Here is a 25001-nt window from a genome sequence, read left to right as displayed (position 1 = left end):
CAACTTAGGCTTAATTTTTACAATGTACTGAAACATAGCTTACAGAGAGCAGCTCCTCCATCGTTAATACTGCAGCTTGTATTTTTACAAGCTGTGAGCATATCCATGCAATCAGCATCTGGAGCAAGAAAGAACATTGCAGCACCCTACAGAGCCACTCATGCAGAATGACCATCATCCCAACTTCTAACAACATACACTAGCTTTACTTAGCTTTATACTTTTATAATTATATATATATGGAATCATCTATGATATAATTTTTTGTACTCTATGCTTAATTTTAAAGAATCAGTCTAAATCATGGACAACTGGAGCCCATTTTCAGCATGGTGTTTGGACAGGTCTCTTAACATAAACCTACTCCATATCCACAGAAGTGGACTATAAGTGAGATAGAGTGCTGTAAGGATTAAAATGAGATTAGGTACATAAAGGGTTTAGCATAGTAACTGGCATGTGGCTGCAGTTGCTATACTGGACTCAAAATTTTAGTCTGTTCAAGCCTCCAAAGCACCATATAACCCTAATTCTGTTTGGTGAGCAGGGGGTGGAGGGTGTTCACTCTGGGATTAGTCCAAACATTCTACTCACACGTAATAACAAACTTGGCTGCAGGATCTAGCTCACTTTTTTTTAGCCAAAGGAAAAGTATTTCTATTATATTCTCTTATCTAGAATATCAGCTTCTTACTGACAACCCTTAATGAAACAACATAATGGCTGTCACACTGCCCTCTCAGAGTATCCCCCGAACCTAGCATGGGGGCATGGAAAGTACTTAGTAAAGTTGAGTAAGTGCTAACTGTAGTAGGACTTAAGAAATTGCCAGAATACACTGAAACCTTTGAGCTATTGTTGGCAAAATTATATAGTAAAAACTGAATAGAGCTGACAAGATGGTTCATAGGTAAAAGGCGCTTGCCTGTCCATCCCTGGTACCTAGGTGGTTCAAACATACTCTCTACTTGGCTCCTGAATAAGCACACCAGTCCTAGGAACTTCAGCAAAGGGCAGTATATACTTTATGAAATTAAGCATGCCTCAAATCCAATAGCTTTAAATGTACTTGCACCAAGATTCTAAGTTTTCAACCACACTGGTTGCAAAACTTCTTTTCCAAGTACACTTGAGCTTGTCTTTCTATCTCACATCTTGAGCATATCTGTACTAATTAAAACAAAACAGTGGAAAGTTAACTTCCCAAAACATCCCTCTTGATTCAGTTTACCCTCCACTCTCTAATACGCTTTCATTTCTCAAAGAATAAGTATCTCTTCAAATACTATCATCTGTTTAACATTAGAAATTAAAGATCTGATTACCTGGTTGGCTTACCACTCCATAACTGATAAAAGCAGTAAACTACATGGTTATAAAAAATGAGCTAAAAGATTTTCAGAAAGTTTCTTGAATATAAGGCAAAACTTGTTTTATGTAAATAACTAGAAAATCAAATCTATTTATAAATCTGTTGTGTAAGTATAAGTAATACTCCCTGGTAATAACTAATCATTAAAACTCAGTATTTACCAAGATTTTCTAAGCCCCTTGAAGCTCAGAAACAAAATAATCATGGAAACATGAAGGATAGTAGGAATATTTTATGAAGCACTCAGGAAATGCTTCATTGGCCTGTGCTACATGGCTGACAATAACATTTTAGAGACAGTATAAAAAAAAAGGTAACATTGCAAACACAGGCATGAAAAAAGTAGTGTATATAGATGTTCTTGGGAGAGCCAAGTCACTGGAAGAATTAAAATGAAGTGTGGAAATCAGCCCCAAGTTGAACATAAATAAGAATCATTATTATCAGACAACACTAGACATTTGGTCACATCTAATTGTGGTTATTATTTCCTTCTGTTTACATCTAAGGTGAGAATGGACCTAGTCCTCTGCAGTCCTTTTACATACAAACAAACAGAATCCTGGTTTCAATATACCAAGTCTTAAAAAATTATGTAAGCCTTCTACTGAGAGGTAAACTCATTTTCAGCGACTTAATTTCAACAAATTGCTAAACCTACAAGAACTAAATAATGGTAATGAACTCACCAAGGTAACGCACTGTTTCCAAAACCTAAGTCGTGGCCCCTTGGCCCTTCCCAGATAACACTCTAATGCCAGGGCAGTTTCTTGCTATCTCTACAGAACAAAGCTCAAAGGAATGTACAATAATTCAAATAAATAGATAAAAGTGGCTGTATGCACAGTCTTTATGACAGATTTCACATGGGGGTTGATGTAGCTCAGATGATTCAGTGAATGAACAAAGGCAAAGCCGTTCCATTTAGAAATACCACAGAAAAGGGGGCAGGTCCAGGTTGGGGAAAAGGAATCTTCTTTGAATATACTATTTCCAATGTTAATAAAAGTTACATGGAGGTATTTAAAAGTTGAAAATGTTTCTGCATGAAGGTTGATGGCCACATTTATTAACATATGAAATTGCCTCTAAAGGGAGTTATAAGAACTCAATGTTGGACTCAAGGCTTAAGGGTTCAATCAAATCCATTACACAGAGCCAAAGTGAAATGAGCAACAGCAAGCCAGCTTGTACACAGATGCTTTTATTTGGATGTTAATAAATTTCAACATTGTCTGCAAGATTCTCTTACAATGCAAAGTTTTTTCATATATTAAAAAACTCAATTTAATCAGTGTAATTGCTGTATTAATGTGAAAACTTTACAACAAAATGCAGTATTGGTATGTGTGAAGTCAGTTTCCATGCACATATGGCTGCTACCTGTATGTCTGGCATCTTCAGAAAACTGAAGAATGTAAGTGAACGTAAAAAAAGATGACTTTAGATGCCTAACATGTTTATGATTACAAATCTTGCAAAAAGCAACAAAGCAGTTAACTGGAGGATTCAACCAATACCAACCCAAATATGTACTATGTCCCATAAGCCCAGGCTTATATACAATATACTAACATTTGTGCTAACTTAATGCTCAAGAAAAATTATGTTTTAAAATATGTAGCGTGTCTGAGATATTTTACTTTGGCAACTGGAGATTATTATATCCAATGCAGCCAAAGGCTACATTTTTTTAAAAAAGGAATTATGTGCTATTATTACCCCAAAGTAACTGAAATGATATAGTATGATTTTTTTCCACAATCATTGGTTTTACAAAGCAAAATTTCTGTGAGAAGTTCATTAATTAGAAAAAATAAACATATTTAACATGCTAAGAAGATTCAAATTGTTTTACCTATTTGTTATCAAGAAGGCATAATCTTAATACCACCACACATATTCTTTACTTCTCACTAACATACAATATGCAAAAACTAGCAATTGGATTTAAAGCTTAAAACCCTTTAGGTCTACTGTTGAACTAGGAATTAAAATATTCAGTAGTCCCATTTCTATTAACAGATAAATAGAGTTTTAAAAATCTTAAGCTGTCTGGTTTGGTTTTGAGGCATAGTGGTGTTTTGGTCTTTGTAAGAACCTGCTTGGGAATAGTTGAATCCATTAGTTAACTTGAGAACTTGCCATCATTTGCTTATCTTTTCACACAGTGCAAGTGGTGGTCGCTCTTTCCATCTCTCATAGCAGCAAGCCGATTCTGCTACTTTCTATAGCAGCATACTTCAGGAGTGGAGAGGGAGAGAGTGTGTCAATTATAAATAATTCAAACTACAGTGTACAATTCTATTTGCCTGTCAGTGTTTAGGTTGACAGCACACCATTATACATCTCAAAAAATTACATAAAATCTCTACCACATAAGCAAAGACATTCTTTCAAAAAGAGATAAAATAAGTGCAAACACCTAAACAGGCAACTGAAGCAACTGTTGTAACCTGGGAACACAAAACATTTATAAAAGGACAAAATATTTGTATAAATAAAAGATAATATTTTCTACTTCTGAACATTGAGTAAATACAATAAACTTCTAAGTGCAGACTGTTTTAGGGAGCAAAGTACCATATTGTTTTTTAAACAAAATGAAAATTTCAAACACATATACAAATCACCAGATTAATTTATATGACCCTCCAATATAATTTAAAAAGAAAATATTAAATTATTATTTAGTACATTTTAGAACTACTTTATAACCAACATGATTTAAAGGATATAGTGCAATATTTAGGTAGATGTGACATACAGTATAGATATTGTTATTCTTTGCAGCTATAACTTAACTATTTCATACTTGAAAGTCAAAGTTATTCTTTACTATGTTAGCTGTAATGGCAAGAAACAACACTGGCTTCTAGACACCCTGTATATATAAATATCTACATTTAAGCTTTAAAAATGAAAATAAGTTATAAAAACAGACATCTTTCCAATTTACAAAGTTTTCTTGCTCCTACATACTGTACAATACATTCAACAAAATCCTCAGCTCTTCTGAGACTTACGAAGAAATACTGACTCTTTACTAGTAAGAAAAAGCCCATCTTCCATGCTTTTTTAGTACTATGCACAAATAAATATCCTTAACACTGTAGTTAATTTCATTGTTTCTGAAAATACCAAAATTAGTAGTGCAACTTCTAGCTTCCTTGAGACTCCTTCCCACTGTGTTTCTTTATAAATGGTAGTCTAAGTAAATCAGCACACATGCAAAAGTACTTCATAAAGCCTCTGTGCTTCCTAAATATAGACTTTCAGAGGTCACACATACTTGTTTAAAACAGACTACAGTCTTGAGAAAGTAGCGACATATATCCTGTAGAGAAATTATGTGAGAATTTACTTTGGAATACCCATGAACATCCTTATTTCTCCATTTTGTTCTTTAAAAACAAATTTTAAAACTCTCATTTCTTAAAAATATAAATAATAAATTTGCCTACCCCTTACTTTAAGTGGCTTATTAGCTTTTTGCCTGTTCAGTATAGAAAAAAACCGCGAACCATTTTAGGGATGTATTAAAACCTTTAAAAGAATTAATTGAGACAAATTTCATTGCAACCTAATTTAGCATAAAATACAGTAAAGGGGTAGGTAGGGCATTTCCTCAGCTTTAGTAGCAGTTAGAGTATTAGAGCTCTCGATGTGCTGCTGCTCGCTGTGTAAGTACTCAGGTATCTTCTTGCTTGTTCAGTCATGATAAGCTGGTCTTCTGTCTTCCCATATACCACTGTTTCCCATTCACAATTTGACTATGAAGAAAATATCAATAGTGATGTGAAAATTAGTAAAATTAAATACCCAAAACAGTTCATAATTAGAGTGTGGCCAGGCGGTGGTGGCGCACGCCTTTAATCCCAGCACTTGGGAGGCAGAGGCAGGTGGATTTCTGAGTTTGAGGCCAGCCTGGTCTACAGAGTGAGTTCCAGGACAGCCAGGGCTAAACAGAGAAACCCTGTCTCAAACAAACAAACAAACAAAAAGCCATAATTAGAGTGTGTGTGTATGTGTGAGTATTATGGCACACAACATATGTGGAAGTCAAAGGACAACTTTCAAGAGTTAGTTCTTTCATTCTACCATGTGGGATGCAGAAGCAAACGCAGGTCATCAGGATTGGCAGCAAGCATTTATCCACTAAGCCATATTGCCAATCCATACAACTAGACTTTTAAAAATCAATTGTTTTGCCTAGGAATTTTATAAGCAATTGCTTTAAAATGTTTTGATAACATTGTATCTCTTAAAATAAGATGCTATATTTTTAAATACATACTAAAATATTTATGATTAATTTTGTGCAATTACTATAATTATATATATTGTTCACTGGCCTATAATGACAGAATAATAGTTTTGTTACCAACAACTCCCCACATAGTAATAGCTCATTGGTAGAATATTTGTCTACTATGTGGGAGCCCAGGGTTGGACCCCAGTACAGAGAGAGAGAGAGAGAGAGAGAGAGAGAGAGAGAGAGAATATATGAATGAGACTTAAAGGAAAATGTAATGTCAAATGTGAACCAGGAGTGCACCCTCTTTGTTTTCTTCCTTATCAAAGGATAAAGGTTACTATATTAATATGTAAGAGCTACTACTATATAAAGAACTGTCCCAAGAAGCTCTAAGTTAATTAAACACTGGGAATTAAAAACATTTTAAACAACTAAGGGCATGTATTATGTCACTCTCTGAGAGCCATAGCTCAAGACAAACAAGTAGCTACTATATCTGACTGCTCAAAGATGTTTTCAAGGAATGCTTGGATGTCAGGGAATGTACAATGCAGACAGTGTAGCATAAAGAAGAAATCTTCTTTTCTAATCTTCCTCTCTGGGCAAATTCCTAAAATAACAGAATAAGAATTTCCCCAGCCTCCATTTTCATCTATTTACTGGCCACACAGGAACAGAGGGAGATTTTTTATTTTATAGCTTTAATCCACAGAGTTTATCAGGAGCCATTATATAAACAAAATCATGTACTTACCATTTCAGAAGAACAAATATGGCTATGTATTTTTATTTTACAGGTGAAGAAGTACCAGAAGTAGATTTAAATATCTACACACGCACACACACACACACACACACACACACACACACACACACACACTCACACACATTTAGGGAATCACCAAAGAACCAGGCATGGTGTCAAAAGTCTGTACACCAGGATTTAGGAAGCAGAAGATGCAGGACTATGAACTCAAGTCCAGCTAAATAGTAAGGTGAGATGCTGTCTCAAAACAACAAAACATGAGCAAAAAAAACAAAACAAAACAAAACAAACAAAATAGCCAAAAAATCTCTGGCTACAATTCCAATTGTATAGATGATATGTGCAGTGACAAATGAGTCTCTCTCAAACCCAAACCTGCTTTTAGTGAGAAAATAATCATTTTTTATTGTACTTGTCAATTTAAACTTTAAAAGAAAGATTATAACTTGTGATCAGTAAGTTTAAAGTGATTATTGACTAAACAATAATAAAAATCACTAAAGAAACTTATGAATCCATACCTGAAGACTCTTTTCCAATTTGACAGCTTTACAAGTGTTAGGGTTTGGTCTCTTTTTAGTAAGTGTATATGTTTTGTTGGCTGAATTTATATCTTGTTTTTCAGGAGTCAAGTTGCACCTATTGTCATGTATTTCCAATAATGGTATCATTAATAAAGATGTTGTAAGAATATTTTCTGACTAAGAGAAAAAAGAAAGAGGAAAATAACTAATTCAAAACCAAGACAAGAAACTACTGAGTAAGTGATAATGGGAATCCTGTTCACTTTCCTCTTAGGAATAGGAAGCATTTGGCGCTATTATAACATCTCACTAACTACATAAAATAAATTGTCTAGTTCTGTAGTAATATCTTGGTGATTACATAAAATAAATTTCTAGTGCTATAGTAATATTTGGTAATTTCATAAAATACTAAAACTTAAAGCTTTGTGAACTTCCATTTTTTGACATCATACAAAAAGCTAACTTCTTTCAAAATAAAACAAGCTTAAAAAATAATATATTCTTCATAGATAATAGATTCTCTCTAAACTAGGCAAAATAATCCTAAATTTTCTGTGACACTCTTTTAAACGATCTGGCCAAGCAATCCATACGAAATGCAAACAACCATGACTTAAGACAGCCATTTAAAAACATGTATGAATTCTTTACAAACCTGCATGTCTGAAATGTCTTCAGTTAGTAGCTGAGTGCCTGGTTCTTCTTTGTCCCAGCTCTCTAAGGCTAGTGATTTTCTGACTTTCTTCACAGATGCAGAGTGCTAAGAAAAATAATTTACAAGGAAACATTATAGCCAAGTCTCTTGGACATGATAAGCATTCATTAACAGTAATACTGAAAGAGCTGGCATGGAAAAGCACATCTGCAATCACTGTTCTCAGAAAGTGGAGGCAGGAGGTTTGTAAGTTTAAGGGCAGCCAAAATTACATAAAAACCCGTCTCTAACTAACTCTAAAAATAAATGCATACACAATACTCAAGATTACCTCTTGTTTGCAGCTTTTGTAAGCAGGTTCATCTTCCTCTTTGAGGAATATATCTGTGCCAGTTTCTTCTTTTAAAACTTCTCGAATGTCTTCTTCCAAAAAGGCAAGTGGCTGGGACTAAATTATTTTTAAAAGGTTTTAAAAGACAATTGCCAGAAATCCCCCGGCACCCTTCTGTATATAAAAACCAGTCTTTTGGCCTGGTAAGACACCAAGCCTGACAACCTAAGTTATATTCCTAGAGTCCATGATGGAAAGAGAGAATTAATTCCCCAAAACTGTTCCCTAGTCTTTTCAGGAGCATTCTGGCATGCACACACCCACAATTATAATAAGAGTTGGTTATTTATTTTTTTTAAACTTTTGTACTTTTCCAATATTAACAAAATGATCTCCTACTTGCTATAGATATTTAAATTATTAATCAGTTTATAGCAAAGATAATTACTGAAAAATATTAATGAATCCACCCACTAAAATTACTAAAACTAGAATGAAATTTAAGACACTATTGAAGAAAGCAATTTTAAGTTGCATTTTTATTTCTAATAAACTTACAAAAATTTGCATGTCTAGAATGTTCTGTGCTTTTCTGAGATATTTTAAAGGTAACAATATTTATGAGAACACAAATAACTAAAATATTTCACATATGTATTAATTTGTAAACTATTATTACCATAGCTACAAGAATGATATAAGTAACAACTAAGCACTCACTACATTGAAACTAGAGACAAGCCCCTGTATTTGCGTTGTCTCAGCCTCATAATAAAACATAAAAATAAAAAAATAAATAAACTGGGGCATACTTAATAACTGTACATAGAAGAAAAAACTGAACTTCAAGAAGATTCCCTGACCCATTAGTTTCCTAAGCTGCATTATTTAAGAGATTAGATATATTAAAATATTAATTCTACTGTGGTAAAACTAGTAAGCTACTACATACATGTTTTAACATTAAGCATGTCACTAACAATTGTTTTCTTCTAGCTAACATGAGAACATAAAAATTTAAAACAAACCAAGCAAAGAGTTATTTAAAGGCCAAGGAAGATTAACACAAATTCATATTCATAAATTAAGAAATAAAATGATTCCGTTTCAATGAATGTTTTAATACTAAAAATTCAAAATGGTAAAAACCAGTTTTTTTTTTTTAATTAAAACTAGGAAAGTGCTTAAAAATAAAAAGTATACATACCACAATTTTAAGAGGCCCATATTTCTTTTCCTGAGCAGCAAGTGCATTCTTAAAAGGAGTAGGAGTTCTTGGTGTGGTACCCAATATAGATCTTCTAATAGTAGGTGTTCTAAACCTAGTCAACCATTCAGATATTTGTATTATTGTCACAATGTGAGTTCATATATGTTAACAAAAGCAATGCCATATAAAAGCATAAGCTACATTTTTATATAGATATATGCTTTTTAATGCATCACAGAGCTATCTAAAATATGGTTGCCTAAAGTAGTTTATACTCAAATAATTTTAAAGAAGGAAAAAAATGACTTAGAAAAAACTACTAAGAATATTTTACCTGCAATAAAATTTTTATGCTAAATTTTGCCAGTTTCCAGTATTCTACAGAGAACAAGAGAATGTGACTTTAAAACAATAACAAACTTCCAAGTCCTGTAGACCTAAAGATTATGGATACACCATTCATTTGAATAAAATGCTGACATAATTCTGACATGCTTCCTGTTTTCCCTAACATAATTATTATTATTTATTTTATTTATTTATTTTTTATTTTTATTTTTTTGGATTTTTGAGACAGGGTTTCTCTGTGTAGCCCTGGCTGTCCTGGAACTCACTCTGTAGACCAGGCTGGCCTTGAACTCAGAAATCCACCTGCCTCTGCCTCCCAAGTGCTGGGATTAAAGGCGAGCACCACCACCGCCAGGCACATAATTATTTAATACAGACTTACCCTACATTTTCTTTCTGATCTTTGGGGGTTGCTTCCTTCTGAAGAGGAGTTGTAATGAGAACTTTCTGCCCACAAATTGGGGTTGATGTAAAGGAAGGGTTTTCTATATTAAGTTGTTCATTTCCAGGACATGTGTTAAAAAACTAAATGAGGAAGAGAATTCAGACAATTTTCATAACATCAAAGTTCCTGTACAAATATCAAACTGCTAAGACTTCACTATTGTTTTAAGAAAAGATTGTCAGTAATATTACATTTACGTTCTATTTCTTGGAAATTAAGCTTCATAAAAGCAAGAAATTTCTGTTTTGTTCTCTGCTGCCTCCCAGTACTTTGAACAGATTAGCACATAATAAACATTTAAGAAACACTGACTTAGAAATGGTCATGCTTTATAACAGCACAAAAATTTAAGACAGTATACCATCAAGTACAGATCTACAGAAATTATATATAGTCGTTACAACAAATATCTCCCAGTCCTATACAAGAGTATAACTGAAAAAATTAACTGTGAATAATGTCAAGTGTATTGTTCTCTGAGAGTATCTTGAACTCAGAAGAGAATAACAGACTGGGCATGATATGTGCACCTGTAGAGACATTGCTTTGCTTATTTATTGAAAGTTAACTGCCAGGCAAACTTGCCTGTCTAGAAGACAGCACAAATACTTTAAGCAGACAGTACATGAGTTCACTTTCTAAATTATACAATGTACTAACTGAGACTTAACTTCTTTCATACTACTATAAAATCCTAAGTTACTTTTGTAGCTAGCAGGCTCTCGGTAGTAATATGAGGAAGTGGAAACTGCCTCTTAAAGAGTGCCACTTATAAGTGCAATCTATTCAAGCTCTATCACTCCTGTCTCCTAATATTTGAATTGTCTCACCCAAAATTAAATATCAAACTCTTTCACAGGATAAAGTCCAAATGTCATGGGATATAAGTACCATCAATTTGCTTTTTAGCATAGAATTGACTTCAGTAAAAAATTACTAACATATAAAGCTCTGGAAATGGAAAACCTCATCTTTCCTGGGATAATTCTGAACTTTGAGAGCTAGAGGAAGGATAAACATACCATTCACGTTGTAGACCATACAGATTGTGTTACCTCAAACATTTTCAGATCACAGTAGCTATGTACTACCATAGCCTACTTATCTTCCCAACCTTAAAACATACCTCCAATAATATTCCAGAATTTTCCATATTTGACCATTAACCTGCCTACTTCTCTCAAAAAACTTTTTAACATCTGTGTGATGATTAATGCTGTCAACTTGACAAAACCTAGAATCACCTGGGAAATGGGCTTGTGCAAGCCTGTGAGGCCCTTAGTTGGGTTAAGAGAGATGGCAAAACCCAGCCTAAAAGTGGAGGAACCATTCCCCAAGTAGTAAATTCTGAATGGTCTCAGAAACAAAGCTGAGCGACAACAGCAGCATGCATTTGTACATGCATTCATAGCTTTCTTCTGGCTCTAGATATTGACGTGAGCAGCTATCTCAAATTCTACCACTGTGACTTCCACAATACTGTCACCTGTCCCTCCTTACACTGTTTGCCAGAATATTTTATTGCAGTAACAGGAAAGAAATTAAGATAATCAAAACACTTTTAGCAAACAGTAGTTGCTGCATTTCAAAATTTATTCCCTTTGGCTTCCAATGTCATTTGAAAGAAGATTAACGGGAGATGCTTTAAGAAAAGAGACACACAACCTGGAATATAACAAGTGCCCAATAAAAAAATAATTTGAATGTGTACATATGCTCCTTGGAACATCATTAAGAGTAAAGTCGGTGGTCTTGGACATCAAAATATGAGATTCTTAGAGTAAACTGTTGTCTACATTTCTTCCAAAGAATGTCAAAGAGGAAAATTAACATGTAAATGAAAATATAAGTTGAGATATATATATATATACACACACACACATAAGGTCTCTTTATACCATGTCAAGAATACATCTAAGAGAATCTAAGAGCTGGATCTTAGTCTCTGCTCTGCATTAGAGACCTTTGAGCAAATAAATCATTTTACTTTTTAGCTTTTTAGGGGCCAGTTTCCTCAATCTTATCAAGAAATAGGACTATATGACAAAGAAAACTTCCCTTTAACTCTTGAAATTCTATGGTTCTATGATGTAAATACTACCCTTTGTGAGATACTTCTGCGTTTACCATTCATATGCATACATTGAAACGTATCTATTTTTGTGTTAACAAAACAGCCAATTGCTTTTAAAGATACTAAAGATCTAATTATTCCCTTTGGCTTCCAATGTCATTTGAAAGAAGATTAACGGGAGATGCTTTAAGAAAAGAGACACACAACCTGGAATATAACAAGTGCCAGTGTTGACAAGCTTGTCAACACTGGCAAACATAAAGCACTAGTACCTGAGAAGGAGAAAATGGTAGTGTTTTCACTGGTGTGTGTTTTAGTGCTGCATTACTGCCTTCGCTGAGTGACCCATCACCAAGCTCACTGCCTGCAGACTGACCCACTCGTATTCTCTTCTTTTTTCTGAGGATGGTTGGTGGAGTGCTAAACTTGACGACATTTGGGGATGTTAAAGGAATAGCTTCAGTGTCTCCACCATTACAACTGTTCTTTTTCCCTTCAAGGACAAGACTGACGTTAAATTGACATTCCATGGCTCCTTCATTATGTTGAATCCTCATTAATTTAACTGGAGTAGACTTGACAGGAGAAGCAGCAGCATCAGAAAGATCAAAACTGGTAACATCACTCCATGCTACAGGATCCTACAAAAAAAGGAATTCTTAACTAAAGTTAAGCTGTAACAGTTATGATCTGAATACATGATAATAATTTTTAACAAATTATTTACTCATTTTTAACCAGTAAAGACAAGCTTTGTCTAAACATCTTTCTTTAATTAAGCATGACCACCTTAGAAGAAAATATTACAATTTTTTATACTACCAAGATGTTTCATCTAACACAGTAGCTGAAACTTTCTGTCAGAATATTTTACATAAAAAGAGAAGATTATTTTGGACTACTATTAAAAAAATAATTTATCATAAAACCATTCTACTTAACAGGAAAATACCATGAAACTCTACATAACCTTTTGGCAATATGTATAGAACATATACTTTGAATTAGAAATTCAAATCAGCCAAGAGCATAATTGTCATGATTCAACACAAAGCCATCTACTAGTATTACTTATTATTGGTGATACTGAAAATCTACTCTCTGAACACACAATTACAATGATACATTGAGTAAATAAACTGCCTTTTAGTCATATGATGGAATACTATAAAGCATCTAAAATTCATGTTTAAAAAAATATATTTAAGATCCAGGCATGGTGGCACATACTTTAATCCCAGCACTCAGGAAACAGAAGACAGATTTCTATAAATTCAAAGCCAGCCTGGTCTCATAGCAAGTTTCAGGTCAAACAGGGATATACAGTTAGACCTTGCTCAAAAATTATATGTATACTGAGAAACAAAAAACAAGCTCATGATTTGAGTAAAAGATAAAAATGAGTTGTATATGTGTATTTGTATACATCAAATGATCAAGTCTAAATGTATAGGGGATTTTAATTTTCCTTTTTATAGTTTCTCTAGTTTCAGACATTCTAATATATTTCTGTAATCCATCTAGTTAACCAATGAATTTTTTTAACTTTAAAAGGTATTTCTAAGATACATACTTAAGAACTTAAACCTTTAATTTTTTTGCCAAAAATCTCTACAAAAGAGATCAAAATTAGCCAATGCTTAACATTTAAGTTGGTAAATGTTTATTAAATATCAACTAAGCTTCTACACGAGATTATATAATTAATTTCATAATTTCAAACTTACCGACTCAATAAGTTCTAGAGTTTCTGCAAATTCTGGGATGGTCTGTAGAGAAGACAGCACAGCATTTGCTTCTACAGCTAGAAACTTTGTGGGTGAATTCTGCTGAGCAGAAACAGTCTGATTTTCATCCATGCTATAAAACTCAGTAGTGTGTTCCTCAAGATTATTCAGTGTGTTAGACATACTATCATCCATGAGGAAACTACCAGACCAGCTAGAAAAGCTTCCAGGTTGCTAAAAGTACAAAAGAAATTTGAGTATTACTTGCTATTCTCAATGTAGGCATGAATTTAGATTTTAAATGAAAAGTTTCAAAACCATACTTCATATTGTTTTAGCTAAAAATATATAGTACCCAAATACAGCCTTTCTTATATAATTTGTTTCCACTAAATTTCATACCTTGGCTAGATTTCTGTTTCTTAAATAAATTTTAGCTATAAAGTCACTGTCAACAAAATTAGCACTTAACATACCAAAGACCTAAAACCTGGCCTTGTTTTCTTTACAAACTTCGTTCCACAATCCCACTCACAACTCTCCTTCTATGAGAAGCTATGGCATTTTTAACTCCCTGATGAATGATGCTCCTTCACTCTGGACAGCCTCTTTACATACTCTTGTTTTCCTTATCCTTATCTAGAACAGTACCTAACCCACCATCCACAAAAAGTGCTAATCTTGATTTAGGACAGTTTAACTATTAACAAGTATGCCATGTGACTGAAAATATACATTCATCTCTTCTATTTACAATATTGCCCTAATTCATCTATCTTGCTAATATATCCTGAGTTTCAAGACTAAATTCAAATAGGACTTCTTCCAAGAACATATCACAACTGTGAATCTAAAGTACATACGTCTCCTCAATTCTTATAAAACTAAATGACTTATTTCGCCTTACCATATTCTATTCTTCATCTCTGTTCTCACTGTAGATTAAATATTCTGATATCAGGGGCTATACTACTTTTCTTTCTCTCTTTAGAAATATGCCCAAGACATTTTACTTATCTTGGAAGCCTCGTTTTCTGCTCTTATAATAATGAGATCTTGAAGACTCACGAAGATAAGATAACTTGTAATGTGTATAGCATTATTCAATAGAACTTTCTAAAATATGAAAGTATTCTTTATCTTTAGCAAATCAGTATGGGAGCCAGCAGTCATATGTGCAAAATAAGGCTGGTACACGTGAAGAATATTAAATTATATTTTAAATTAAATATAGCTAGTAGCAACAATATTCTCAAGAATATACGGCCCTTGCCGGGTGGTGGTGGCGCACGCCTTTAATCCCAGCACTTGGGAGGCAGAGGCAGGCGGATTTCTGAGTTTGAGGCCAGCCTGGTCTACAGAGTGAGTTCCAGGACAGGTAGGGCTATACAGAGAAACCCTGTCTCGCAAAAAACAACAAAAAACAAAACAAAAAACAAAACAATACAAAAAAAAAGAATATACTGCCCATTTTAAAGAAATCACTCAATAAATGGTTTCTATTGTTTGGACTGGAGAGATGGCTCTGTGGACAAGAGTATCTGCTGCTGTTCCAGAGGATAAAAGTTCAGTTCACAGCATCCACATGTTGAGCTCAAAACCATCTATACTTCCAGTTTCCAAGATCTTCCACTCTCTTCTGACCTCCAAGGGCACTGCACACATATGGTGTACACACATACATCAAGGGCAAACACCCATACACATTAAATAAACAAACAAAGAGGGAAGCTACTGGACCCAACAGAAAACCATAGCATTGCAAATATACAGACCTAATCTTAATCTCTAATGAATTCCATCTACTTTAACTAATTAATTAATACGAGAATTACCAAGAATACACATGAAATAGCTAAGTACAATAATAGAATTCAGTAAAAATAATAGCTATTATCATACATCTGTTTTAAAAAAATAAATAAATTTGTATGAAGTCACTTTCCCTTAGAATTTAATATAGTCCATTTAGCCACACTTTGACAGCAAGTTTTTAAGAGAAGTCAGCAAATTTCTCCCTTTTAATACAAAATGTGAACTACTTGAGCTAGAATGTTTTTGTTATTAAATGAGACAGGTATGCTGAATCCTGAGCTAAGGTACTATTATTAGTTTTAAAATATTTATTCTTCGATAACTTCATACATGTACACAATGTACCTTGATCATTTCCACCTGCTATTCTCCTTCTGTATCCCCCCATACCCTCCCTCCTACCATGTCCCCAATACAATTATTTTTTTTAAAAAACCAAATTGAACTGGAAAGATGGCTCATCACTTAAGAACACTGGCTACACTTCCAAAGGGCCTGCCTTGGTTTGATTCCCAGCACCCACATGGCAGTTTCAGGGGATCGGAGACCTTCTTCTGGCCTCTTCAGGCACCTTATATATGCAGTACACAAGTATACAGACAAAACACCCATACACACAAAATAAAATGAAAAATTAACATTTTTAATTTTAAAAAACATGATTTTGTTGTTGTTGTTTTGTTTTTTTGTTTTTGAAGCACTTGGGACAAAGCCCAAGGCCTCAAACAGAGGAAAAGCCTCCTACTACTGAGCTATATCCCAATCCAAAAATTTCCAAAATGGCTTAAATATGACATAGTCATCTATAAATAAGGACTATTTGTCATTTCTTTAACAAAGCTAAAATTATCATTAAAATATGCACATTTGCAGTCTTACTATTTACTGATGGGTTATAGTTTCAAAGCAAAAACTGCCTTTCCTATAGTAAAATCTCACCTATAATAATATCATTTAAACCCTCTTAAATCATATAAGATAATGTAAGTTGTTTCATGATACTAATTGAAGATGTCAGCTTATTCTCTCAAAGTGATGTTATCTGAGTTCCCATAACTCTCAACATTTTGTCCTCTCATTAAGTCTCAAGTCAAGAAAGGGAAAAGCAACTTTTCTCAGTGCTAAGACTAAACCCAAGCTGAAATGTATACTAGACAAATGTTCTGCAACTGAACTGTAGGCTCAGTCTAAGAAATCTCATCTCTAAAGATAAGACTCCAGATATCAGTTTAAACTTATGAAATTCTCATAAGAAAAATGTACACTTTTTTCTCTAATCCATCTAGCATAACCTATTTAATTCTACTAGAAACTATATCATTTATTTTAACATTCCTAGTTATTCTGACTAACTAAATCAAAGGCTGCCATATCAACCTTCTACTTTTGAAAAAGTTCTTTAGAGAGTATAAAAACCAAATGTTCCCTTCTGCTGTTATTGATTCATATCCTATATAGAGTGAAAGATAATTTTTCAAAGAAAATAAAAATAATTTAGAGCTTATCTCTCTATACCTATATTTATTTTACAAGTTTTTCAATTTAATCCATCATTATATGTAATATCAAGTTTTAAAAGCCTAATATAACACACATACAAGTTTCACAAAAATACAAATTAAAGATTTTACTTAAGAAACATTCTTTTTAGAAAAAACAAAAGTATCCTAATACAGAACAACGTAAAACATGCTGGAAGTAAGTCATAATCAAGCAACAACAAAACTGCAAATTAAATGGGAAAATGCTCCACAGCTAATGAAAAGTAGGAAAGCACCCGTGTGAGGGACTCCAATAACCTAATGCACACATATCACTCGTCTCTTACAGATGGAAGCCTCTTTCTTCTGACTTCACTCTCAGCTGACATGAGAAGCAACTCGAGCTCCTTGATTTTTTTTTCTTTATCAGGATCTTCATCAACAAAGGGTTGCTAAAATAAGATGAACAAAAGAAAAACAAGCACCATCACAACTGCTTTAAAATAGTGTTTTCAGTTTGATTTTCTTCTATGCAGTCTATAAAAAAGCTTAATACTACTAAATCCAAATGTCGCTAACCTCTTAATGCTACTGAATCAACAATTACTCTGGAATCTAAAAGGGTTCTTGTAAATATTTTCAACTTTGTAAAAAAAAAAATTGGGTGAATAAGTAAAAATTATGATTTGATTTATTGAATTATTTCAGGTAGTGCACACTTGCCATTCCCTCACTCTGGAAACAGAAAGAAAAGAGGGTTAAAGCTATCCTTGGGCTTCATGGTAGCACCCTATCTCAACAAAGAAAAAAGACAAACAACAGGGGTGATGATATAGTTCAGTTAATAATTTGTCTAGTATGCAAGCCCTGGGCAAGTCTCCAGCATCACCTAAAACCATTCGGCATGGTGGCACACACCTGTAATCTCAACACTAGGAAGGTACAAATAGGAGGACTAGAAGTTCAGGAGTATCATTGGCTTGGCTACATATCAACTACAAGGCCAGCCTGGGCTACATAATACTGTTACAAATGAACAACATGGAGGCGGGGGGGGGGGGGGCGGGGGGGGGCCAAAAAATATATTGCCACACTGATGCTGCTAACCACCTCATACTTCTATGGTTTTTATTTTTCAAATTCATTTATACATTTTCCTTTAGTTGTATAATATTTAAAGTAAAAAAAAAATTAAAAAACCAAAATACACACAAAAAACCTCAGCAATGTTCTTTATCCTAGTTTAATAGATAAGGAAATGAGTACTATTCAACTTCTAAAACTAAGTCAAATGCTTTGCTTTTTTTTAGTGGAGGGAGGGCACAGCATCTTTCTGCCCTATCTTCCCAAGTGCCGGGATCACAGGTCTGTACATATCACCAGGATTCCACTGTTTTTCATTTCAGTTGTTTGACTTTTGTTGGTTTTGCTTTATATTCTGTAGCCCTAGCTGGCCTGATACTTGCTGCGTAGCTCTGTTTGTCTTGAACTATGGCAATCCTCCTGCCTCAGCTCAAAAACTGGGATTACAGGTAAGCAACACATGATGCCTATCTTCCTTTGTGGTTCTGTTACAAATTACACTTACCTGAATAAAGGCAGATGTCTGAACATGTTCCACACAATTGCCATCAGGTGACACATATTGATAACCAGGGATCTAAAAAAAGAAGTAAAGTATTACTGTTAGAGGTTGTACAATTTTTAAAAATCTGATGCCAAGAAAGCTTGTGATAAAATGTCCATTAAAAAGTGGAACTCTGGTTGGGGGATGGAGAGATGGCTCAGTGGTTAAGAGCACTGACTGCTCTTCCAGAGGTCCTGAGTTCAATTCCCAGCAACCACATGGTGGCTCACAACCATCTGTAATGGGATCTGATGCCCTCTTCTGGTGTGTCTGAAGACAACTACAAGTATACTCATATACATAAAATAAATAAATCTTTAAAAAATATATAGTGGAACACTGGGAAGGGTGGCACATGCTTTTAATGCTCAAGAGGCAGAGGCAGACAGACCTCAGCAAAATCTCAAGGCTAGATGGTGAGATCCTGTCTCAGTAAAACAAAACAAAACAAAACAAAAAAACCAACAACAAAACCAAACAAAAACCTGGAGACTGGCTATTGCCTAGCAACTTTGAAAATTCATAACTACAATAGTTTTTTATTTAATAATTGTATCACCTGTCTTTAGAATCTACTGATAAAACTATAAGTGTAGGAAATAACCTACATTTTAAATTTGCATTTTTGCCTTTCGATTTCATGAGACAGGGTTTTTTGGTCTGAAGTCCAAGCAACCTGGAGCTAACTATATAGCTGAGGCTGGTCTCAAATTTCTGATCCTATTATATCTATTATTATCTGCCTTCTAATCCATCTGTTACCAACATCACATACCATATATTTTTAAAAGTCAGTTTTTGAGGGTTGCCCTACTGCCTATGGAAGATATTAAATTGTGTTCATACTCTTATCACTATTTAATATCAATCTCTAAAAAAAAAAAAAGAAGAGGGCTTTTTATGTTACTCAGGTAGAAACTAGTCAGAGTCATGTATGTAGTCTTAACAGACACTCTGACAATGCACTAAGCATCACTGCCTCATTTCTAAAATCCTGGTAATAAAAATTGTAAGGTTGATTTTAATTTAGAGGCACTAAATAAATGAGATGTTTGTAAAAAATAATCTGGCAATCAAATACAAATAAGTATAATCTCTCAACTTTCTATAATGGCCTAAATCATCATCTAATGCAGAATCATTGCATCTGAGCGCGAAGCTAGGAGTTAGCTTTGACAACAGTCAACTAGGACAACTTATCACTCAACTTAGCAGCTCCAATAGATTAGAAACTTATTTTTCTCAAATTTTTCAATGAAAATCTGCCATAGTATTTCAAACCAACATATTTTTTTCTTCATGTCACACTTCATAAGAAAAATTAGAATTATCTTCTTAATAGTTTAAAATTTAAATATATAAAGCTTTTGAAATTATTAAATGGGAAACAATTCTTAGTATTTTAAACAATATCCCTATTATCTTCAACATATTTTGGTTGAGATTGTCAAACACCCCCTTGGCAATAAGTAATTTTTAAAATTATCTTTCTGAAGGTCAAAAAATTTTTAAATGATAATTTTTCTAAGACAGAAGCAAAACCTTGTTGTTTACAATACTGAAATCTAAGACCCTAAAGAAAACATGCTAAAAAACAAAACATTAAAATCCTTAAGGTCAAGTGTCAGCAGTTAACAACTATACTATCATCCCATGTTTTCCTATCTATAAATTAAGATGTCACTACTTTAAGTGTTTCTTTTAAAAGTAAGTCTTTAAAAACTTAGTAATGTTCATAAAAAGTAAAATGAAATAACACCTGAGGCTTAGGAAGCAGACTTTTTAACACTGTGAGCAAGTCTATCTTTTGTGAGATACTACTCGGTCCTAACAGTCTTTTACATTTTATGTGAAAAGAACTAAAAACTGTTTATTATAAATACATATACAGATCGGGGAAAGTAAGTCTTATGAAGATTACTAAACAAATTTCTTACAGGAGGGTAAATGCATGTTGTAAGGGACAAGAGAGAGCTACCTGAGTTTGAACTTGGGTAACCTCTAATGAATCTGTCTAAATGAAAGTTAAATCACTTAAGTAAAGAGCAAAATGGAACAAGATCAAAGATCAACTATTTACTGTTCCCCAAAGGAATGTTCAAATGGTCTTACTATTTCTCCTTTACACTGTTCTGTACACACCTGTGAGATAGACAATACTGCAATTACACAGAACAATGTTTGAGGAGAAACTACATAAATGTTAAAGCACATCTGTATGTCCACTGAACCATAACTGCAATGAATTAGAGTACTGCTACATGTACAACTACATTTCTCACCGTGAAAATCACATACACAAGGAAACTTTTAAGTGAAATTTGTACTAAAATATTTGTCAAGATTATGGCTTACTTTTTCAGTTTAGAAATTTAAATGTCTATCTGTGTCACTCCCCAAAACAAATTTTACCTGTCCAAAAAACAAAAAAACAAAAAACAACAACAACAAAAAAACAATAGCTCCCATATACCAACTAAAGAAATTGTTATTAAATAATAAAGATATTAAAAATATGTGCCTGAACAGGAATGTAAAACTGATTCTGGGTTTGCAAATGGTCCATAGTCGCACAAGGTTTGTGTTGAAGTTTTGATGAAGATCGCTCTGACTTTATTCCATCTTGTAAGTAGCCCTCCTGCTCTACTTTTCTTCTCATAGTAGAATTCCAATGATTTTTGATAGAATTATCAGTCCTAAGAAATGAAAGCACATAATTTTAAAAAGGGAAAGGAATTCTACAAATTTTAGCACTAACTTGCACAAAATATATAAGACATATTTTTACAACTGGTAAAATTGAGTATTTAGAAGGTCCCTGGTGTCACAGAGGTTAAATTCTCACTATAAGTATGGCAATGAAGAAGAAAGACCAAAAACAAAGAAATAAATAAGATTATCATTGCAGTGTGGAAAACTAGGAGGATGAGAAGTGAGTATATGGTGTAAGTCTGGTTAGGGGGCCCAGGAAGACCTCTAGTGACTTGACAGTGAAGCCATGAGATCTCAAAGAGGAGATGAAGTACAAGAACAGGAAAAAAGGCAGGTGTAGGATTATCAGCCTGAAGGTAGCAGATGAGGGAATTCAAGGCTAGGCTAGACAACACAGTAAGAGCCTGTCTCAAAAACAAAAACAGAAGAAAGGGCCTCTGGGGAAAAGGGATACCAAGTACAAAAGCTTTGCAACACGAAAGGAAAAAAAACTATCAAAAAAACAAACAAAAACAAGCTAGAGATATAGCTCAGGGGTAAAATGCTTGTCTAGTGGTCTATCATGAGTGAGGCACTGAGTTCAATCCTCAATTCCATTAAGAAAAGAACGAAAGAAAAAAAGGAAAAAATACAAATTACAGATTTCAAGTATTAATATTATATTTTTAGAAAATGAGTTCATCCAACTCCTTTTTTATCCAAGGTTCTTTTTATAAAGACAAACTTAGAGCTATTTGTAGTATAAATTCCATTCTGCATAAAATATACACTTACTAGAAACCCACTCTGTTAAAGCACTAAGCTAGGTTCTACACAGAGTAAAAAGGTGCATAAAATACTGAATATATCAGAAGTTCACAGCCCAGGGATAGTAACCTGGACAAAAGAAAATATAATACTGCATCTTAATTTCCTATGAAGCAAAGACATTACTGTTTCCTTTACATATTTCTAAAGTATACAAAGACTAAGAAGAATGTATGAAGTACATTACTATGAAGTACTACATAGAGATTACAGCTATGAACCATGACGATATACATTCTAAGTGAGATATGAAACTGCCTAGGATAAGATCTGTAGTCCTAGTGACTGTCGGAAAGTATCTGAACAGTACAATGGAGCACATCACTGCCTCTGAGGAAAATACTACACTTCAGTTACATAGACTTTTATATTCTACTCCCACAGCTTAAAGTATACCATAATTAAGAACTAAATTTCCATAACATACATTCACTAGAATTTACTTCAATCAATCAGTGTGTTTGCATCCCCTAGCCTTGTACACAGTATGTAACAGAGAGCTCTAATTTAGATTTCACTTCACCAGCTTCTACAAGGTTCGGCCTTACTGGCAATAATACATAAACATGACTTGTGGCATAGATGAAATGTTTACATAACTTAAAGGTTTCGCATTTTATTATACAAATTAATATTTTTTTTACCACAAAATTACAAATGTACCCAAATGATTGTTCATACTATGCAGTCTAAACTTGAATTACAAATAAAAGAAAGGGGATACTTGAAAATATATTCAACTCTTCCTCTTCACTCAACATCTTCCCGCTCCTCTCTCCCACTCCCCTCCCTAAATAAACCCTCTCCTGTGGGGGGGGGGGGAGAAAAGAAAAGAAAATATCAATAGTAAGGTAGTAAAGGTCATGTTGAAGCACAGAAACTTATGTAAGCACCTTCCAGGAAGTAACTTAGCAATCTCGGCCCAACGGTTTCCCAGCCGCTTGTGTGCTTCATATATGATCCTGTCTTCTTCTTCTGTCCAAGAAGACTTCTTTACTTCGGGGTTCAGGTGATTGTGCCATCTTTCTCTGCACTGTTTGCCTATTCTTCCTTTTAAATGTTTTGCAATTAAAGACCACCTTTTGGGTCCATATTTCTGAACTAATTCAATAACCTAAGAAGCAAAATCAAAGGTTGAAAACCATTACTGTGAAAGAATTTTAAAATGTAACTCAAGCATGTCAAGGTTGAGATTGTTACGGAACATTTTTTTTTCCCCAGTTTCAAGGTCCTGGGTTTGATCTGAAGCACCTCAGCAACAACAAAAAGAGAAAAAACTCCAAATTAAGAATTCCTTTTAAAATAAATGCATTAAATTTCAGCTACAACTATAATTCACAAACGGTAATGTTAATAATAGCTATCCTTCAGTACTCAGAAAGTTCGAAAATCAATTCCCAGTGCATCAAAAAATTCAAGAGGCTAATTACTGATAAGTTAAACTATTTTCATACAATTTTAATTTGAAGTAACTACAAATTTTTTTTGAGATTTGTCTTTTCTACTCTTACATCTGTAAGAAAGAGGGAGAAGGAGAGGGAGGAGAGGGGCTTCAGCAAAAAGCCAAATAAATCCATTGGAAGCAGAAAAGATCTATAATTTCCTTTTATCAAGCTGAAAAAATAGTTTGTACATTTGTCCTATATTTTGTTTGCTTTTAGTTTAACTAAATTTTTTATTGGATTATTTTATTTACATTTCAGATGTTATCCCCTTTCCCCATCCCCCCCAGAAACCCCTTATCCCCTCCCCCCTCCTGCTGTTTCTATGAGGGTGTGCCCCCACCCATCCACCCACACCCTCCTCCACACCCTGGAATTCCCCCACACTGGGGCATCCAGCCTTCAAGGGACCAAGGAACTCCTCTCCTATCAATGCCTGACAAGGCCATGTTCCACTACATATACAGCTAGAGCTATGGGTCCCTCCAAGTGTGCTCCCAGGCTAGTGGTTTAGACCCTAGGAGCTCTGGTTGGTTGGTATTGTTGCTCTTCCAAAAGAGCCACAAGCCCCTTCAGCCCCTTCAGTCTTCTCTTCAACTCCTCCATTGGGAGTTTAACTAAAATTTAAAGAACAGATCATCTCCTCGGCCCACTTACTTCACTGCTATTCTGATCTATAGTCAAACATCATATGAATCACAAAGAATCATACTCATTCTATATTGGTAGATTAATTAAATTTAACACATATCATTATCTTCAGGAAATGTGTCTACTTGTCATATTTTTAAAAATAAGACATTTAAAGGTTAAATGTACAGCTTTGGATATTGCTTTTTGGTTTTTCCTTTTATCCCAGTACTAGGTTTGTTTAACATGTGTTCTACCATGAATTATATTCCCATCCTTTTTTTTAATTTCTATTTTTAAACAGGGTCTAAGTTTCCCAGGTAGGCCTTAAACTTGTAATGAATGCCCCATCTAGACCTACTAAGTAGCTAGAATTATAGACAATGCACCAGATCCAGCTATTAAATATTTTTAAAAGATCTCACATTGTATTTTACTTAATCATTTTTATTTATTATTATTTGCATGTTTATGATTTGTAAGTATGAGCATAGACATATACAAACCACAGTGACTGACTGTGTAGAAGACAGAGGACAACTGTCCTCTTTACCAGCCCTGGATCACGTATTTCAAAACTTACCATGGCCCATTAAGAAAAGTCAGATCAGTCCTGAGCTACATGATATAACTTTTGTTTGTTTGCTCTTATGAGTATAAGGATATTCTAATTCCACGGGCATATTAGCAACAGGCAAGCTAAGGATTTGAATTAAAAAACAATTCCTAGTAAAGAGCATATGCTTCTATTCTTCAACTACTTTTTGCCGGGGG

At 34.0% G+C, this 25001-nt stretch overlaps 1 protein-coding gene across 3 annotated transcripts in view; it reads right to left on the bottom strand.

The window, feature by feature from the left end:
• Positions 1–2560: 2560 nt before the first annotated feature.
• Positions 2561–25001, bottom strand: part of Mybl1 (MYB proto-oncogene like 1) — a 36456-nt gene continuing 14015 nt past the window's right edge. The window contains exons 5-16 of one of the 3 annotated variants that reach the window (XM_028769491.1): positions 23049–23269; positions 21158–21332; positions 18598–18669; positions 17357–17461; positions 13714–13947; positions 12259–12627; positions 9850–9992; positions 9117–9231; positions 7910–8026; positions 7579–7683; positions 6918–7097; positions 2561–5145 (exon numbers count right to left, since the gene is read on the bottom strand). In XM_028769491.1, coding sequence (XP_028625324.1) covers positions 5017–5145; positions 6918–7097; positions 7579–7683; positions 7910–8026; positions 9117–9231; positions 9850–9992; positions 12259–12627; positions 13714–13947; positions 17357–17461; positions 18598–18669; positions 21158–21332; positions 23049–23269 — 1965 coding nt within the window. In that variant the 3' untranslated portion in view covers positions 2561–5016. The remainder of the gene's footprint in view (positions 5146–6917; positions 7098–7578; positions 7684–7909; positions 8027–9116; positions 9232–9849; positions 9993–12258; positions 12628–13713; positions 13948–17356; positions 17462–18597; positions 18670–21157; positions 21333–23048; positions 23270–25001) is intronic. The other 2 variants (XM_028769499.1, XM_028769508.1) reach the window with 2 other exon arrangements.

The sequence above is a fragment of the Grammomys surdaster genome, unplaced genomic scaffold (genome assembly GCF_004785775.1).
Source record: "Grammomys surdaster isolate TR1022 unplaced genomic scaffold, NIH_TR_1.0 64, whole genome shotgun sequence".
Classification (NCBI taxonomy): Eukaryota; Metazoa; Chordata; class Mammalia; order Rodentia; family Muridae; genus Grammomys; species Grammomys surdaster.
This window is presented reverse-complemented; position numbering and strand designations above follow the sequence as displayed.